Source organism: Manis pentadactyla, chromosome Y (assembly GCF_030020395.1).
Source record: "Manis pentadactyla isolate mManPen7 chromosome Y, mManPen7.hap1, whole genome shotgun sequence".
Lineage (NCBI taxonomy): Eukaryota > Metazoa > Chordata > Mammalia > Pholidota > Manidae > Manis > Manis pentadactyla.
The window spans coordinates 24,941,010-24,961,992 of NC_080039.1; the positions used below are offsets into that span (position 1 = coordinate 24,941,010).

General features: G+C 40.5%; 1 protein-coding gene across 3 annotated transcripts in view; it reads right to left on the reverse strand.

The window, feature by feature from the left end:
• Positions 1-20,983, reverse strand: part of LOC130682132 (probable ubiquitin carboxyl-terminal hydrolase FAF-X) — a 165,586-nt gene that overhangs the window by 62,757 nt on the left and 81,846 nt on the right. For 2 of the 3 annotated variants that reach the window (XM_057496272.1, XM_057496274.1), the window contains exons 23-26: positions 16,908-16,927; positions 16,249-16,374; positions 15,137-15,265; positions 13,564-13,733 (exon numbers count right to left, since the gene is read on the reverse strand). In XM_057496272.1, coding sequence (XP_057352255.1) covers positions 13,564-13,733; positions 15,137-15,265; positions 16,249-16,374; positions 16,908-16,927 — 445 coding nt within the window. The remainder of the gene's footprint in view (positions 1-13,563; positions 13,734-15,136; positions 15,266-16,248; positions 16,375-16,907; positions 16,928-20,983) is intronic. The other variant, XM_057496271.1, reaches the window with a different exon arrangement.

Genomic DNA, 20,983 nt, shown 5'->3' on the forward strand with positions numbered 1-20,983 from the left:
TGAGGCCCAAAGTCACTAGCAGGAGAGACTTGATAAAGATCAGAGAATAAAAAAGTAAAGCTGAGAAGAATAAAACAATAGAATCAATGAAATGAGCTGGTTCTTCAAGAAAATAAAACAGATAAACCCCTAGACAGACTCATCAAGAAAAAAATAAACTATACACATGTAAATGCCATCAGAAATGAAAAAGGAAAAATCACGACAGGCACCTTGGAAATACAAAAATTGTAAGAGAATATATGAAAAATTATACACCAACAAACTGGATAACCTAAGAAATGGACGACTTTCTCGAAAAATACAACTTTTAAGACCGGCCCAGGAAAAACCAGAAAATCTGAACAGACCAAATACTAGCAATGAAATTGAATTGGTAATCAAAATATTACCTAAGAATAAAACCCCTGGACCAGATGGTCTCATACTGAATTTTTTTATAAAGGTATCACTAAAATACAATCTTGTGAAGGTTTCACATGAGGAACATTGTGGTTACTACATTCCTCCCTATTATCAAGTTCCCTTCATGTAACCCACTACAGTCACTGTCCATGAGCACAGTAAGATGCAGGAGTTAGCAGTTGTCTTCTCTGTGCTATATTGCCTTCCCTGTGACCATCCATATTGTGCTTCACAGCTGAATTTTTAGCAAACACTTACAAAAGACCCAATATCCATCCTTCTTAAAGTCTTCTAAAAAGTACAAAAGGAGAGAATACTTCCAAACTCATTCTATGAGGCCAGCATTACAGTGCAAAAAAGGGAAAATTACAGACCAATATCCCTGATGAATGTAATCAAAAAACCCTCAACAAAATATTAGCAAACAGGATTAAAAACTACATCAAAAAGGTCATGCATCATCACCGTATGGGATTTATTCCAGGGATTCAAGGATAGTACAATATCTGAAAATCAATCAACATCACACACATTGACAAAGAGGACAAAAATCAACACGATCATCTCAATTGATGCTGAAAAAGCATTCAACAATACTCAACACTCATCCATGACAGAAATTCTCAATTAAAAGTGCATAGAGGATATGCAACTCAGCATAGCAAAGGCAATGCATGAAAAACCCACAGCCCTACACTCCCCACTCTGCCGAGCACTCCCCAGGTTCACTCCCCCGTGCCTGCTGACTTGCTGTGCAGGTAGGAATGTTCACTCAAAAGCTGAAATATATTTCACTAAGATCAGAAACAAAACAAGAATGCTCAATCTCCCCACTTTTATTCAACAAAGTACTGGAGGTCCTAGTCACGGCAATCAGACAACAAACACAAAGATATAAAAGGCTTCCTAAGTGTTAAGGAAGAAGTTAAACTTGTCAGGGTTTTCAGATGATATGCTATTATACATAGAAAACCTAAAGACTCCACCAAAAAACTGAATGCAGCAAAGGTCCAGGATACAAAATTAACACAGAATCTGCTGCTTTCCTATATTGTAAGCATAAACTAGCAGACAGAAAATCAGAAAAACAACTCCATTAACAATTGCAGCAAAAATACCTAACCAAGCAGCTGAAAGACCTAAACACTGAAAATTACAAAACACTCATAGAGCAATTAGATAACAATAAATGGAAACCTATCCTCTGTTCATGGATAGGAAGAATAAATGTTGTCAAAATGACCATCATGCCTAACACAATCTACAGTTTCCATGCAATCCCTATCAAATACCAACGGCATTCTTCAACAAACTACAACAAACAGTTCTAAAATTCATGTGGAACCACAGAAGACCCTGAAGAGCCAAAGCAATCCAGAGAAGGAAGAACAAAGCTGGGGGATTATGCTCCCTACAGAAACCAAGACAGTATGGTACAGGCACAAGAACAGACCCATAGATCATTAGAACAGAATAGAGCCCTGATGTAAACCCACACATATATGGCCAATTCATATATGATAAAGGAGCCATTGGTATAAAATGGGGAAAAGACAGCCTCTTCGACAATTCATACTGGCAAAAATGGACAGCTTACATGTAAGAGAATGAAACTGGATTACTGCCTAACTCCATTTAGAAAACTAAACTCAAAATGGATCAAAGACCTCTGTAAGTCACAAAAAGTAAAACTCTTTGAAGAAAACAAAGGCAAAAATCTCTTGAATATAAATGTGAGCAACCTTTTACTGAACACATGTCCTTGGGAAAGGGAAACAAAAGCAAAAATGAACAAATGGGACTACATCAAACTAAAAAGCTTCTGTTCAGCAAAGGACACCATCAGCAGATCAAAAAGGCATCCTACAAATGTATTCCTTAATGACTTATCCCATAAGGGGTTAATTTAACACCCAAAATATGTACAGAAGTCAACAGGGAAAAACTTACAAAGACAGCAATCTAGTCCAGGTGGCTCCCTTCTGTTGCTCTTCTTAGCAAAGACAACAGAAACTCCCTTAATTTCCCGCTCCCCTACACGCCCCACTCTGCCGAGCACTCCCTAGGTTCATTCCCCAAACTCTTCACTCATCGATTGCTCGCTTGCTGTGCATGTAGGAATGCTACAGATACAGAAGCAGAAAGATATATATTGCTCCCTTTGCCCCTGTTCAGGGCTCAGACTTTTGGGAGATTACTTCCCTCTGAGCCCGCCGGTGTGAAGTAAAGCCTCAACACTCCAAGACGACCGAGTGCCGCCTGGTTCTTCCGTCAATGATAGGAGTCTGGTACGGGTTTTTTCATTATTTTCCGTAACAAAGTCAAACACTTCAATACCCAAAACCAAGCAACCAGATGAAAAAATGGGCAGAGGATGTGAATAAGAGTCTTTTCCAAAGAAGAAATTCGGACAACTGACAGGAAGGTGAAAAGATGCTCCACATCGCTAATCATATGAGGGTGAAAGTAGTAACCACACTGTTTTTCTTGTGAAACCTTCGTTAAGAGTTCACATCATATCAATAAAAAATGCCGTAAGATATCACTTCAATCAGTTAAGATGGAGAGGGAACAACTGTTCTCTCCTCTCCGCAGTTCCTGATGCATAACTGGTTGGGTATTTTGGGGTGACTGCCAGTTACCACAGAGGCTAGCCCACAGACGTGCTCCTGGTGCAAGGGGCGGGGAAGGGAGAACAGTCAAGAGCAGAGAAGGGAAGCTTGGAGAGCCAGTAGGGAACAAAGTCTGTCAGAGGGAAGCGATGGAGCCCTGGCGCTAGGAGAGTATTAAGCCCATGCTGGGAAGCAGGGGGAAGCAGCGCCAGAGCCAGGAGAGACTGAGACCTACTGCCTTGAGAGTACAAACTCGTTTTTAAGCCCTACAACTTGCTCTTCTCTTTACTCGGTCTCAGCAGAGCAGGAATGCGTGCGCACGTGTGCGTGCACGCGTGTGTGTCTAAAACATTACCTTGTGTACCTTATGTACATATACCTTTTAGTTTATCAAGGACACTTCAGTAAGGCAGAGGAAACCAAACAAAAATTCCTGTATCTGCTTTCTCAAAATTTTGTAATAAAAATAGAACGTATCAAAGAAGCTTATTACTCTGTAGTGGTAACTTTAGCACTTGTAACCATTTTGCCAAATTTGGAAAAAATTCCAAGTATAGTTAAACCTCTGTTAAAGAAACCTAATAATAACGTGATTGCACTTAAAGGAAAAGGAAAAAGAAGCAGAGAACGCAAAAAAAGTTACAGGGAAGAACCTATATGGAGAATTAAAAAAAAAAAAAGCAACGAATACAGTTGGTATTTATTCAAAATTAATCACTTTTAAATTCCAAGGTCAAAATACAACCAAATAAAAGATACGACAGTCATAGGGCATAAATACCCAACTAAACACTGGCATTTATTAAATGCCTTAAAAATGAATTTTAAAGATGCAGTGAAAATTAAACTGCTTGAGAAGAAAGTTGGAGTGGCTATAATTCAGAGCAAAATAGAGAGCAAGGAAAATTATCAGGGAAAAAAAAGGGTCATTGTGGAGTAAATGGTAGTTTCCAGAATTTACTGCCTGGCATATGAATGGATGTTTACTGCTGCAGCCTCAGGTGGTTCTGGGCAAGTAGTGGAGATAAAATGGCCATTCTCTCCTCCCCTCAGTTCCTGGAACCTAACTGGTCTGCTGCCTGCCATCACCAAGGAGCGGCTCATAGAGTTCTTCCAAGAAGGGGAGGGTGGGAAACCAGAGTGTGCTGTGGCTGCACGAAAACGGCGCACAGAAAAGCACTTTGCTAGCATGGAGTGCGGAGAAAGTGTTAGGCAGGAAAATAGATCTGGGCAGGGTGGAAAGAGAAAAAAAGGCCAGGGAAGTCCATTAAAAAGACCCAGAGTTAATGAATTAAAGCTTGAAAAGCCAAGAGCTACTTGGCCTGGAATGTTTGAATATTGCCCAGATAAAGGAAGGTACTTCGGCATAGCCCATCTTTATTATGTTAATCATCCGGGCCCAGTTTATTTTTTACCTTTACCTACATGCTGTTTTTCTCTCCTTTCACCACTGATCAAGTAGTTTGTTTCCTAGGCAATTCATTTACTATGCTGGTCCTGCCATAAACAACATAGTAAAAAGCAAGAAGGATTCTATCTTAAAGACTGTATTTTAATACCCAAGAAGTTAAGTAAGATTCTTAACTAACTCTTTAGCAAACAGACAATAACTCATCCCACCTTGGGGCACAGGGCAGGCAGTCTTAATTGATATGCTCCCAAACCAGTAAGCTGCTATCCTGGGAGGGGGCCAGAGCAGTAAACTTCTTATGTCAATTTTGAGAATTACCCAGAGGACTGGTAAGAGACTCTGTGTCTCAAAAAGATAAACATCTTGAGGAGAAGACCACTTAAGTTCACCCTTCTAGCTCTCTGTCACATTCCTGAAAAATCCTTAAAAGGAGGAATCCCCAGCCTTTCAGGGCGCCTCCCCTCCCTGAGGTTGCCTGTATTTTTTCTCTCTGTAAGTAACTTTAAAACTTTCACTGTTTCACTACTGTGTCTCTGCCCTTCAATTCTTTGTTCCAGGAGGGACAAGAACCAAGGAAAATACACAATGCCCCCCTAACAAAGGTAGTGCGGGAAAGCACTGGTGTTGAGATAGGTAGACAAATTTGTGTTGCGTTGGTGTAGACTTTCCGTTCTGCATGACAAGAAAAAGTACTAGAGCTCTTCTACTTACAGGGCACAACCATGTAAATATATCTAACACTATTTACCTGAGACTTAAAATGGCAAATCAAATTATTTTATACTTTTTAGCATAGTAAGAAAGGAAGGATTCCATCTTAAAGCTAAGATTCCATTTTTAAAAGGCAGGAAGTTAGGAAGTAAGAATCTCCACATATTTCAGCAAACAGACAAGAACTCAGTCCACCTTGGTGGCAGGGCAGGCAGCCCAGACTAAGGTTCCCAGAGGGGAGCTGTTCCCCTTGTGAGGAAGTTAGACTTGTGTTAAGTTAATTTTGCAGAATTACCTAGAGGACTGATAACAGAAGTGACTTAGTGTATCACACTAGAGATAAGCATTTTTGAGACCACTTTACAAGTTCATACCCACTGGCCCTTTGAAAAATCCTTAAAAGAAGGAACCCCTAGGGGATTCAAGATGGCGGCACGAGAGGTGAGACAGTCCAAAAACCACAGATAGTATGAAGATATAGCGAACACAACTAACTCTAGAACAGCAACAGGAAAGAAGGCTGCACCCGACTGCATAGAGACCCTCAAGGAAGAGGGTAACGTACCAAAGCCTTGATCCAGCAGGACCTAAGCCCTTCCACCACCCTAGTTCACCAGCAGGAGGAAGAGAAATGGAGCAGGGAGGGGGTGGAAGCCCAGAACTGCTGAACACCCAGCCCCGGAGGCCTACTTTGGAAAACAAATCTACATTGTATGGTGCCCTGGAGGTTGGTGGGGTTGGGGAGCAGGGACAGGTGGAGTGCTTGAGAGACTGAGATTCCGGCCCTTTGTGCAGGGTAAGAATCCCCACCTGGCCGCTCTGGGACAAAGGAAAGGCGTGTGGTCTAAGAGGCTTCCTTGCAGCAAGATGGCTGCTGAAGGTGCAGGGTTTGCACGGAGCTTGCTGCGCGGGAGAAGGGAGAGGCAGACAAGATTGTCCGCGGGCGCTCTGCCCAGCAGATTGGGAACTTTGAGGAGCTTCGGGAGGTCCAATCCCCCTAGCTGGCTACTCAGCTTGGAGGCCCCCCACACTGACACTCAGACTGCTGCACCTTCTCCTGGCCTGCCGGCACCTGCTCACAGACCAGCAGTCACTGCTGGCATCAGGCCAGCCGGAGGGAGGCCCCTAGAGACGCCAAGCACGGAGGGTTACAACTGTGTGCTTGGCCCACTGGCTCTGACGCTGGAGACGCACTGCAGCCGGAAAGCAGTGTCAATTTAGCTCTTTCCTCCTCCCAGGCTCCAGCACCACTCCCCTATGACCCCCATCCTCACGTAGTGGCTGAGCAGCTCCAGAGACTAGAGCTTCTGGACACTAGAGGGCACCACACAAAACTGGCCAAATGAAACTGAACTCACCAGTATTCCTGAAAGAGAGTTCGAAGTAAGAACTATAAACATGCTTACGGAGGGGCAGAAAAATATTCAAGAACTCAGGGATGAATTTAAGATGGAGATTCAATCATCAAGACACTCCGTACCTGAAATGAAACATGTGAGGGATTTAAAAGAAGATTGGATGTAGTAGAAGAGACGGTAAATGGAATAGTAATTAGAGAAGAGGAATACAAAGAAGATGAGGCACAGAGAGAAAAAATAATCTCTAAGAATGAAAGATCATTGAGACGACCGTGTGACAGTTCCAAACGGAACATTACTCTCCTAATAGGGGCACCAGAAGAAGAAGTGAAAGAAAAAGGGACAGAAAGTGTCACTGAGGAGGCAATTGCTGAACACTTCCCCAATCTGAGAAAGAAGACAGTCTCTCAAGCCATCGAAGTGTTAGGCAGACCTCCCAACACAAGGGATCCAAGGAAGACAACACCAAGACATAAAAAATAAAGTGGCAAAGATCAAGGATAAGGACAGACTTTTAAAAGCAGCTAGAGAGAGAGAAAAGATCACATACAAAGGAAAACCCATCAGGCTATCATCAGAATTCTCAACAAAAACCTTACAGGCCAGAAGGGAGTGGCATGATGTATTTAATGCAGTGATGCAGGAGGTCCTAGGACCAAGAATACTCTACCTGCCAAGGTGATCATTTAAATTTGAAGGAGAGATTAAACAATGTTCCGATAAGCAAAAGCTGAGAGGATTTACCTCCTACAAACCACCTCGACAGTGCATTTTGGAGGAACTACTACACATGGAAGTATTCCTAAGGCTAAATACATTTCACCAGGCAAAATAAAACCACAGCAAAGTAGAACAATTAATCACTGAACAGATGCAAAATCAAATCAACTACCCCCAAAGTCAATCAAGGGATAGACAAAGAGCTCAGAATATCACACCCAACATATAAAGAAAGGGAGGGGGAAGAAAAAGGAGAAAAAAACAAAAAACAACTTTTAGGTTCTGTTTTTATTAGCACAGAAAGTGAGTTAAATTAGACTGTCAGATAGTAAGGGAATTACCCTTGAACCTTTCATAACCACAAATCTAAAGTCTGCAATGGCAGTAAGTACATACCTATCAATAATCACCCTAAATGTAAAGGCTCTGAAGGCACCAATCAAAACACAGAGTCACCGAATGAATTAAAAAACCAGACCATCTGTATGCTACCTGCAAAAGACTCACTTCGAACCCAAAGACATACACAGACTGAAAGTAAAGGGATTGAAAATGGTATTTCATGCAACTAATAAGGAGAAAAAAGCAGGAGTTGCAGTACTTGTATCAGACAAAATAGACTTCAAAACAAAGAAACTCACCAGAGACAAAGGAGGACATTACATAATGATAAAGGGGGCAGTCCAACAAGAGGAGAGAACTATTATAAATATCGACGCACCCGAAAGGGGATCATCTACATACGTGAAACAAATACTAACAGAACTAAAGAGGGAAATGGAATGCAATGCACTCATTCTAGGAGACTTCAACACACCACTCACTCCAAAGGATAGATCAACCAGACAGAAAATGAGTAAAGAGACGGAGGCACTGAACAACATATTACAACAGACGGACCTAACAGACATACACAGAACAGTACATCCAAACGCAACAGAATGCACATTCTTCTCAAGTGCACATGGAATGTTTCCCAGAATAGACCATACACGAGGCCACAGAAAAAACACCTCAGCAAATTCAAAAAGACTGAAATTGAACAAACCAGCTACTCAGATCCCAAAGGTATAAAATTAGAAATAAATTAACACAAAGAAAATGAAAAAGCACACAAACACATGGAGGCTTAATAACGTGCTTCTAAATAATCAATGGATAGATTATCAAATAAGAAGAGATCAAGCAATATACGGAGACAACTGAAAAAAACAACTCAATACCACAAAAATCTGTGGGACAAAGTGAAGGCCGTGTGAGCTGCAAATATTACAATACAGGCTGACAACAGGAAAGAAGAACAGTCAGAAATGAACAGTCTAAACTCACTAGACCGTTTTTGAAACTAGAAAAAGAAGAACAAAGTGAGGCACAAAGTCAGTAGAAGGAAGGACATAATAAAGATTGAAGCAGAAACAAATCAAATAGAGGAGAATAAAACAACAGAATCAGTGAAACCAGGAGCTGATCCATCAAGAATATAAACAAAATAGATAAACCCATAGGCAGATTTACCAAGAAAAAATGAGAGTCTACACACATAAACAGAATCAGAAATGAGAAAGGAAAAATAACTATGGAGACCACAAAAATACAAAGAATTATGAGAAAATATCATGAAAAATTACATAGTAACAAACCAGATAACGTAATAGAAATGGAACCAGGAAGAAACGAAAATCTTAACAGACCAATTGGCAGCAATGTAATGGAACTGGTTATCAAAAATACCTAACAACTAAAGCCCTGAACCAGATGACTTCCCCCCTCTGAATTTTATCAAACATTCAGTGAAGACCTAAAACCAATCCTCTTTAAAGTTCTCCAAAAAGGAGAAGAGGAGGGAATACTTCCATACTCATTCTGTGAGGCCAACATCACTGTAATACCAAAAACAGGCAAAGACCCCACCAAAAAGAAAACTACAGACCAATATCACTGATGAACACAGATGCAGAAATACTCAATAAAATATTAGCAAACCGAATTCAAAAGTACACTGAAAGGATCATCCACCATGACCAAGTGGGATTCATCCCAAGGTTGCAAGGATGGTACAACATTCGAAAATCCTTTAACATCACCCACCACGTCAATACAAAGAAGCACAAAAACCACATGATCATCTCCATAGAGGCTGAAAAAGCATTATACAAAATTCAATGTCCATTCGTGATAAAAACTCTTAACAAAATGGGTAGAGAGGGCATATACCTCAAAATAATAAAGTCCGTATATGACAAACCCACAGGCAACATTATACTTAAAGGCGAGAAGCTGCAAGATTTTCCCCTAAGGTCGTGAACAAGACAGGGATGCCCACTGTCCCCACTTTTATTCAACATAGTACTGGAGGTCCTAGCAATGGCAATCAGACAACACAAAGAAATCAAAGGCATCCAGGCTGGTAAGGAACAAGTCAAACTGTCCATTTGCAGATGACATGACATTGCACAGAAAATAACCCTAAAGAAAACACTCCAAAACTACTACAACTAATGTCTGAACTCAGCAACGTTGTAGGTTACAAAATTAATACACAGAAATCTGTTGCATTCCTATACACTAATGATGAGCGAGCAGAAAGAGAAATCAGGAAAACAATGCTTTTCACAATTGCATCAAAAAGAATAAAACACCTCGGAATAAACCTAACCAAGGAAGTGAAAGACCTATACCCTGAAACTACAAGACTCTCCTAAGAGAAATTAAAGAGGACACGAACCAATGGAAAATCACCCCATGCTCTTCACTAGGAAGAATTAATATCGTCAAAATGGCCACCCTGCCTAATGCAATCTACAGGTTCAAAGCAACCGCTAACTAAATACGAACAGCAGTCTTCAATGAACTGGAACAAATGGTTCTAAAATTCATATGGAAACACCAAAAAACCCCGATTAGCCAAAGCAGTCCTGGGAAGGAAGAAGAAATCAGAGGGATCTCTCTTCTGAAATTGAAGCTCTAACACAGAGCCACAGTAATCAAGACAATCTGGTACTGGCACAAGAACAGACCCATAGTCCAATGCAACAGACCAGAGGGCCAAGATATAAACCAAACATATATGGTCAGTAAATATACGATAAAGGAGCCATGGATATACAATGGGGAAATGACAGCCTCTTCAACAGCTGGTGATGGCAAAACTGGACAGCTACATGTAAGACAAGGAAACAGGATTATTGTCTAACCTACACAGAAAAGTAAACTCAACATGGATCAAAGACCTGAATGATGAGTCATGAAACCATAAAACTCTTAGAAAAAAACTACAGACAAAAATCTCTTGGACATAAACACGAGCAACTTCTTCATGAACGTATCTCCCCAAGCAAGGGAAACAAAAGCAAAAATGAACAAGTGGGACTATATCAAACTAAAAAGCTTCTGTACAGCAAAGGACACCATCAGTAGAACAAAAAGACATCCTACAGTATGGGAGAATGTATTCATGAATGACATATCCGATAAGTGGTTGTCATCCAAATTATATAAAGAGCTCACACACCTCAACAATCAAAAAGCACATAATCCAATTAAAAAATGGGCAGAGGAGCTGAACAGACACTTCTCTAAAGAAGAAATTCAGATGGCAAACAGACAAATGAAAAGACACTCCACATCGCTTGTCATTAGAGAAATGCAAATTAAAACCACAATGAGTTATCACCTCACATCAAATAGGGTGGCCAGCATCCGAAAGACAAACAACAGATGTTGGCGAGGATGTGGAGAAAGGGGAACCCTCGTCCACTGCTGGTTGGAAAGTAAACTAGTACTACCATTGTGGAAAGCAGTATGGAGGTTCCTCAAAAAGCTCAAAATAGAAATACCACTTGACCCAGGAATTCCACTCCTAGGAATTTACCCTAAGAATGCAGCAGTCCCATTTGAGAAAGACATATGCACCCGTATGCTTATCACAGCACTATATACAATGAAAAGAACACAGAAGCAACCTAAGTGTGCAACAGTACATGAATGCACAAAGATGTGGTACACATTCAGCCATAAGAGGAAAAGAAATCCTACCATTTGCAACAACATGGATGGAGCTAGAGGGTATTGTGCCCAGTGAAAATAGCCATGCAGAGAAAGACAAGTATCAGATTATTTCACTCATCTGTGGACCATAAGAACAAAGACAAAAAAACTGCAGGAACAAAACAGCTGCAGACTCACAGAACCCAAGAATGAACTAACAGGTACCAAAGGGAAAGGGGCTGGGGAGATGGGTGGGGAGGGAGGGACAAGGTGGGTAAATGGGCATTATGATTAGCACACATAATGTAGCGGATGGGGGGACACGGGAAAAGCACTATATACAGAGAAGACAAGTAATGATTCTATAGCATCTTACTATGCTGACGGACAGTGAATGTAATGGGGTATGTGGGGGACTTGATAATAGGGGAGTGCAGTTACCATAATGTTGTTCAAGTAACTGTACACTAATGGTATCAAAAAAAAGAAAGAATCCTTAAAGAACTGAATTCAGCAAAGCTGTTAAAGTACAAAATGAATAAAAATCATAAAAAGTGAATCCCACCTACATGAGCAGCAAAAAGGATAAAATACTCAGGAAAAGATAAACCTAATTAGTAAGATACACAGCAGTGTTTGAAGCAATTAAAGTCCTAAATAAACAAGACAATGTATACTCATGTACTGAAAGATTTAGTATTATTTAGATGTCAATACTACCACTCTACCCAAACAGTCTACATATGTAATGTTATCCCTTCCAAAATTACAATGGTATTGACTGCCAAAATGTAAAAACCCATCCTAAAGTTCATATAAATAACAGAATTTAAAAATGAATAGAATTTTCTCTGCAGACGCACAAGAAGCACAAGAAAGGATTCTTGGAATCACTCATCACTAGGGAAGTGAAAATCAAAACTTCCATGAGATACCACATCACTGGGATGGCTTTTACATTTAAAAAAAGAGAGAAGAAGAAGTAGGGGAGAGAAAGTAGAGCTTTGGTACTTGACTGGTGTGAGTATACCATGGTGAAACTAATGTATAAGTTGGCAGGTCCTTAAAAAGTTAAGCATAGATTTACCATGTAATCTAGCATATTCAATCCAAGTATATACTCAAAGGAACTGAAAATGCATTCAAACAGTTATTTGTGTTCATAGCAATGCTCAAAGCAGTGTTTTTCATAATAGCCAGAAACAGAAACAATCTAAGGATCCACCAACAAATGAATGCATTAACAAAAACATGATATAGTTGTACATCTGAATATATTCAGCCTTAAAAAGGAAGAGAATTCTGAAATATGCGGCAACACGTATAAACCTTGAGAACATTATGTCATGTGAAACAATCCAAACACAAAAAGACTAATATTGTGATTCCATTTATATGTGGGATTGACTGTAGGCAAATTCATCTAGATAGAATGTGGATTAGAGCTAACTAGGGCTGGAAGGTTTTGTGAAACGGCTTTTTCAAACCAAGAAAAGCTTATTTTCCTAAAGAAAAACAAATTAATTCTTTAGAAAAATTTGGGGTGACAAAAAGTTTAAGAAATAGTGATGATGATAAAAACTCTCAGCAAAGTGAGTGTAAAGGGTAGATACCTCAACATAATAAAGGCCATATAAGATAAACCCACAGATTACATAGCAATGGTGAAAAACCTGCCAACTTATACAATTTTCCTCACTGATTAGGATGAAGACAAGGATCCTGACTCTTAGCACTTTTATTCAACAGAGTATTGGAGGTTCTAGCCACAGCAATCAGACGAGATGAAGAAATAAAAAGGCATTCATATGGCTAGGGAAGAAGAAAACTGTCACTATTTCCAGATGATATATTATATAGAGAAGACCCTAAAGAGTCCACCAATACCTATTAGGAAAATAAGTGAATTCACTATAGTTTCAGAATACAAAATTAAGCAGAGAAATCTGTTGCACTTGTATACACTAACAGTGAACTATCAGAAGAATAAAATAAGGAAAAAGAAATAGTGATGATGACTGTACAACACTGAAAATGTTCTTAAGGCCACTGAATTGCCCCCTTAGAAGGTGTTAAAATGTCCAAATATCTTGTTATGATTATATACACCACAACAATAAAAGCCCGGTAAAAGGAAAAAAATATCAGCACTGCCGTTTAGATAAGAAGAAAGTAGCACAGATTAAGTGAGACATGTTGAAGGTTTCATAAACACCAATGTGCCATGTAGACGAGAATAAGTCTCATTTGACTTCAAAGATGTTTTTATCAATCTGTTTTTGCTCAAAATAATGAGGCCTGCCTTCCTTCCTAAAACACAAAACAAAACAAAACCCTAAAGAAAAAAATAAACACTTACTTGCTGGGACAGTGCAATAGTAAGTCAATGATAAATGTTTGCCAGGCTCTTTCTTTACTAAGTGCATCCAAAGCTGTTGGAAGTAGAGCAAAACATAGCGTCATCACTTCGAATCCCTCACAGCAAACCTGTTCATCTTCTGTATCTGGCTCATTACTTGCATTGGTGATCTGTAAAATTACAATCAGGAGTCAAATTACCCAGTGATACATTTTTTATTTTCATTTTTTTTACTAAGGTATCATCCATATACATTCTTCTGAAGGTTTCACATTAAAAATAACGTGGTTACTACTTTCACCCACATTATCGAGTTCCCCCCATACCCCATTGCATTCACCGTCCATCAGTGTAGTAAGATGCCACAGATTCTCTACTTGTCTTCTCTGTGCTACACTGTCTCTCCCATGATCCTCCCCACACCAGGTGTGCCGATCGTAACACCCCCTAATCCCCTTCTCCCTCCCTTCCCACCTCTCCCCTTTGTTAGCAGCTAGTCCCTTCTTAGAGTCTGTGAGTCTGCTGCTTTACTCCTTCAGTTTTGCTTCATTGTTACCCAGTGATGCAGGTTCAGGAAAAAATTCTTAACCTGTATCTAACCTGTATTTAAATGTAGCTAACATTTAAAACTTACCTAATCTCTAAAGTGGCCTGTCTTCAGTCCCTTCATCTGCACTTCTGAGACCCTCAGAAAAATACCCCCAAAGGGGATTAAAGGTGTCTGATCACAAACACTAAGTGTCACTTGGGTGAGTGGTAAAGTTCTGCATCAGTCAGTATTCCTTCCTAAACAATCCCTCTGGCCCTGCAGTTTGTATTTTTGATTAGTGTGTAGTTTTTATCACACAGCTTACTAAGATGCAATCTTGTTTAAAAAATTACTTAGCCCTATACCAATGTTCAAGAAGGCATTTCCAAACAAAAATATAATCAAGTAGGCAGCTAATCATTTGTAATCTGCCTTTACTCATCGAAAAATAGGTACAGTTTATGTCTGGCAAACAACATTTAAATATTCCAAAAAGGGAAGCTGTACAAGGCTATTACCTACCCACTTTTCTCTCTTAAATATTACAGAAGTGACTATCCAAGACAAGTAAATATGACTGGGGATTCAAAGAGCTAAACAAAATCTCATTTCTGCAAGTAACTGCTTAATTCAACAAAGCTTAGGGATAATACCAAAATGGTACACTTTTCCTGCTTTTGAGTGCTCTAAATGAGCCAAGAAAATACTTGTTAAATGTCAATTCCACAGCAGACAGTTACCAAAATTCATTCAGGACAAAAAAACTGAGAAAGAATTAAAGGGAACTAGGAAAAGAAAATCCATTATATTTTCAACCCAGGAAGTTAAAAAAAAAAAGTTTCAGAAAAAAGCTGCGTTATAGAGAAACCCTGAAGTCTTTTATTTTCAAAAATAACTCATATATATTCTCATCTGAACTGCATCTAGAAGTTCATTTTAAACTACTAGATACGAATGACTTTTTCCTTAAAAGACAGCAGACACGAAACTTTGGTCATATGTACAACTAACAAACAAGGAATATATTTTTGTACTAATTCTTACCGTCATCTCGTACATTTTAGTAATTTCTTCATTTGGGCTAAAGACTAGCTCTAATGCCCCACATCCTGATGCCCAGACGATTTTTTGTATAGCTCTAATTACACAAGTATCAGGCATATATCTTGAAGCCTGAAAAAAAAACCAGTAATTAAAAGTGCTGATAGAATATCAAAGTGAAATAATCAGAAAACAAAACTTTCTCCTTGTTAAAGAGGTAGTATAAGTGGTTGTAAATTAAGTGAATGCTTCACATTACCCTTAAGGTCCAAAGTAGTAATGGGTGCATTTTTAAATACCTTTACATCAAGTCATAAAATATAGTAGATGAAGAACAAACATTATTGTCAGCTACAGTCACAAAGTATGCTTTAGGCTAAGATCTAATCTGGGCTCTATAATACTTTTCATAAGAATTTTTAGAACATGGGAAAATCCAGCCTTTCATTCCTATGTATGTCTTCACCCAGAAAGAAGATGCACCCACAGAAGCCCTTATTTAATGAATTTTCAAAGTAGTTCTATTCCCAAAAGTCAGAAACTAGTATAATTCAAATGTCTACTAATGCAACAGGAGGAAAGCCCATAAAAAGTAGTATTACTCAAAATGGAATAAAGGACAGATGCAAAATATAACACTGATAATTTCAAAATTATGCTGATGGAAATAATGCAGACACAAAAGAGCATACAATATGATTCCAGTGATGTAAATTTAACGAAACTTAAGAAATTTACATGTAACAAAAAGCAGAATGGTGGTTGCGTGGAGCCAGGAGGAGAAAACTATTGGGGCTGATGGAAATTCACCTTGAGTGTGTCATTAAACATCTGTCAAAACTCACCAGATGGTTTATTTTGATCTAGTTTATACAACAGAAAGTATAACTCAAAAAAATCTGTTTAAAAACTTTTAAAAAGCACTTTCTTAATACTAGTATTTAGATAATATTAACATGAAACTTCATCTGAAATAATAAGATTCACACTAGAGTGACACAGTCTCAATAACCTCAAGTTCAGCATCTTTATATATTTGAACAAAAAGAGACTGTCAACAGTAATACAAAATAAAACCACCCAAAATGCCAGAGTCTTCAAATTTTGATACTAACCTCACCAGATATTTGCTGAGCAAGACGTACAGAAACATTTCTAAGCATGTATTCAGATGACGGATTAGGCATGTTCTGAAGGACATTTTGTAGTATCACCATGTGATCGTGAGTAACTTGGTTCATCTGAAAAAACATAACTTTTTACTTGGAATAAACTTGTACAAAACTAAATTTCAAAAATCTGCAGTAACCAACCCAACAATATGCTACTTAATCACTGCCTCTGTCTCAGGATGTCATCTTTCTCCGTCTACATCAGTGTTCCTTATTTACAATAGAATTAATGGTGATCTGCATAAAAAGTATCCCAGATGCCCAACACTATAGACACCCTCTCTCACTTGCCTGTTAAAATATAATATTGCTCTGTAAACTCCAATTTCAGACTAATTCAATACTCTTCCTACAACAGGGTTCACTCTCACTTGAAGCAGGTGACAGCCCTCTGAACACATCTTTTACACGTCTCTGGGCAAAGCCTTTTCCTCTTTCCCAAAAGATTACTATGCTTGCTGTGAAATGACTGATCAAAATGAGGGTACCAGATAAACAGACTTTCAATTTCTCATCCTCTCATCTTTAATTTATACCTCTCACTTTCTGTCACTCCAGTCTTTAAGCTGTTCCTTACTTTAGTTCAAAGGTTCTTTTGCTACCTGTGTTCTAATGTTTATCCCTCAAACTTGCTAAAAAGTCTGCACAGATTCACCACCCACCCTCTCTACCTTTCTTTCACAATCAAGTCTTGTTAAAGAAGTTCTTAAAAATACATGTTTTAAGGAATTTAAGACTTTAGGATGGTGGTTCCTGCTGTCACTAGTTTGGCAAATCATGTAGAAGTCTGATTTGGTGTAATGCTTCCTTCCAGTTACTCTCTTTAATGTCAATTAAGGGAAGCTGAAATTTTCATTTAATTTACTGTTCTACACATGTGATTTTCATCGTTCACAGTCAATACTTGAGGGTCTACTGGCCAGCTACTACTAAGTAAGATTTCAAATTAAAAAGATAGTATAGAGGACTCTGGGAAAAAAGATGGTGGAGTAGTAAGATTAAGGCAGAAACCTCCTGCAAAAAACACAGAGAACATGAAATTATAGCAAATATAACCAACCCTGAAAATAACATGAAGACTGCAGAACTACATACGCACATCAGGGAGGAAGGGAAGAAGAGGGGAAAGTGGCAAAGCTGATTATATGGTGGGACCTAAGCCCTCCTCCACAGGCAGGAGGAAGAGGAACAGAGCCGGGCGTGTGTAGGAACCCATGATTGCTGAACACCGGGCCCTAGAGATCTGGGAGCAGAAACCCACATTACATGGTGCTCTAGTAATTAGAGGGCCTGGACAAAACAGACAGGCTGAATGAACACTTGGAAGGCAGTGATTCCAGCTGTTTGTGGAGGATAGGCATGTTCTACTGGTCTCCCTGAGACAAAAGCAAAGAGGGAGTTGGAAAGGCTTCCTAGCAATGAGAGGAGCACTAGATGGGTAAGGGTTACACAGAGCTCTCTGCTGAGGTTGGAAAAGGCAGGTGGAAAATACCTCCCCAGCCCACCCTCAGCCTAACAGCTTCGGAACTCTTGGGAGACAGGGAGGCTTTGTTCCCCTCCCCAGTAACTCAGCCCTGAGGCTCCTCCTTGCAGCACGTGGCCTGTGGATGGCCCACTTGGCTTGGAGGTGGTGTCATACTTTGCTGCCAGATAGGCAGGGGGAGACCCTCCCAGGTTTCATGGTCCTATACTGGGCCAACTGAGGATCTGCCCACAGAAGCCATACCCTGGAGGCTACTTCCTCCCGGCAAGCACTGGTTCCACCTGCCTGTGACCTGTGCTTTTGCTGCAGGCCAGGTGGAGAGCAGCTCTACTCACAGCAGCTCTATTGGTGCAGTCCTGAGGCTCTTCCCTCCACATGTGGTCTGTGAACAGCCCATTTACCCTGACACTGGTGTCACACCTCACTGCTGGGGAGTCACAGGGAGATGCTCTCAGCTTTCTCAGTCCTGTTTTGGCCAGCCAGCCCCAGGGGCTCCTTCCTCCCAGGAGGCGCCTGCCCTACTTGCCGGCAGATCATGCTATTGCTGCAGGTTGGGGAAAGGGTCGCTCCATACACAACAACTACAGCAGAGCAGCCCCATGGCTTCTCACTGTGTGTCAATGAGCTGACGGCTCACACAACCCATCTAAAATCAGGTCATTACAAGCTAGACCGAAAGGAACCCAGCCTACTGCACACCAACAGTTGGGGCTCCTGCACCGGAAAGCAAAATTGTTTAGAGATTCTGGGCACTAGAGGCATCCTGCATAAATCTACTACTCCATAAGAAACACTGAAAATATGAGATGACAGAGAAATTTGATCCAAACAAAACTGTAAGACCTAACATCAGGAAGAGGGCTGAGTGGAACTGAAATCACCAATCTTCTGGATAAAGACTTCAAAGTAGAAGTTGTAAACATGCTCATGGCTCTACAGAAAAATATTCAGGAAGTAAGGGAGCACACCTCAACAAAAAGACAACCTGCAAAAAAGTCACTCAGAGGTGAATAAAACAGTATCTGAAAAAAAAATGCAACAAGGGGATTTAATAGCAGGCTTTCACAGGATGAAGAAATGAAAAATAATCAGGAAATTAGGGAGCAAGTAAACAGTGAAGCCAAAAAACAGGAAAAAGGATCACTAGGAAAGAAAGAATAGTTTATTAAGAGAGCTTTGTGACAAAACCAAACGGAACAATATTAGCATAACAGGGGTACCAGAAGGAGAAAAGACAAACGGATAAGAAGTCTTTCTGAAGGGATAAAAACTCTCTTTGAAGAAGTAAGTGTTGGAACCTTCACCAATCTGGGGAAGGAAATTACACTCAGGTCACAGAAGAGAAGAAAAGCCCTAACAAAAGGATCCTTAGGAAGGCAACAACATGACATATAATAATTAAAATGGCAAGGATCAAGGACAGAGCACTGCAAACAGCCAGAGAGAAAAAAGGTAACTTATAAATGAAATCCAGTAAGGCTTTCAGCACACTGCTCAGCAGCAACCTTACAGGCCAGAAGGTAGTGGCATGATATGTTTAATGTAATGAAACTGAAGGACTTCCATCCAAGAACATTCTACCTGGCAAGAAAATCATTTAAATTTGAAGCACGAAATCAACAATACTCAGATAAACAAAAGTTGGAGGAATACACCACCACTACTCCAGCCCTAGAGGATATGTTCAAGGGACTGTTCTAGATGAAAATGTTCCTAAGTCGAAATAGCTGTCACCAGTGAAAATAAACTCACAGTAAAGGTAGTAGACCAGTTCATTACCAGCAAATATGAAATTAAATCAACTACTCACAAAACCAGTCAAGGAATACACAAAAAGTGAGGAATATGACACCTAGTATGTAAGTGTGAAAGAGGAAGAAGGGAGGAAAAAAAAAGTACCTCTGGACTGTGTCTGAAATAGAGTACTCAGCAATTTAAGGCAGACAGTTAGATAGTAAAGAAGCTGCCCTTGAGCCTTTGGTAACCACAGATTTAAAACCTACAATGGTAATGAGTACACATCAATCAATAATCACCTTTAATGTAAATGGACTAAGTGCACCAAGCAAAAGATATAGAGTGGTACAATGGATAAAGAAACCAGAACTGAGAGATGGCTCAGCATGGTGGTGAGAGTAGGGCTGCGGAAATCTCCAAAAACCATACATATTTTTGAAACTACGACAGATACAACTATTCCTAAAAGAGAGAGAGACCAGAAGATACAGCACAATAGCCAGGCTACACCTACATCTGCGAGAACGCAGCATCTCACGAAAAGGGTAAGATACAAGTCGCGGCCCGGCAGGAAACGAGTGTTCCCCCGACCCCGGCTCACCAGTGGGAGAAAAGAAGTTGGAGTGGGGAGGGAGTGGAAGGGCAGGCCTGCTAAATAACCAGCCCTAGTAATCTGCACAGGGAGCAGAGACACACATTGCATGGTGTGCTGGACATTAGAGAAACAGAAGGGTAGCTTCCGAGACAGACACTGCGAGCAGGTCCCCACAGCAAGCTGCCCTGGGAAAAGAGAGAAGCGGGCCCTTTTTAAATCTCTTAAAGGGACAAGGGCTTAACGGCGGAACAAAATTGTCCCAGTACACTCTGCCCAGCAGGCTGGGAATCTTGAGAAACTTCCGGCCCCCTAACTCCCTGGGGAGTAAAGCAGCCCCGAAGCCCCTCACGGCGATAAGCACCATGCCATTCATTCCCCCTGGGCAGCACTGCAGGGAGACCGGCTGACCCGGCAGAGCTGTGGAGCAGCCGGAGAGTGGCCCCGCCAACGTCAACCACGCAGAGTCTCCTGCAAGCATGCAGCTAACTGGGACAGGCAGCGGAAGCTGGAGCAAGATCTGGAAGGCAGGAAGAGGCGCTGTTCTCAGGAGAACACACCAGCACGGGTGTGAAGCCCTGCCCCTGCAGTCCTCTAGGCTAGCCTGAGGGCGGCCCTGACTACCGCAGCTCAGGAGATCATCCCAGAGACTGCTTCCCGATGATTAAACTCATATGTGGAGTATAAGAAACAAAGAAAAAGACTGAAGGAGCAAAACATCAGCAGACTCACAGAAACCAAGAATGGACTAACAGGAAAGGGACTGGGGAGGATGGCTGGGAAGGGAGAGACAAAGGGGGGAAAGGGGCATTATGATTAGCAGACATAATGTAGGGGGGAGGAATGGGGACAGCTCTACAACACAG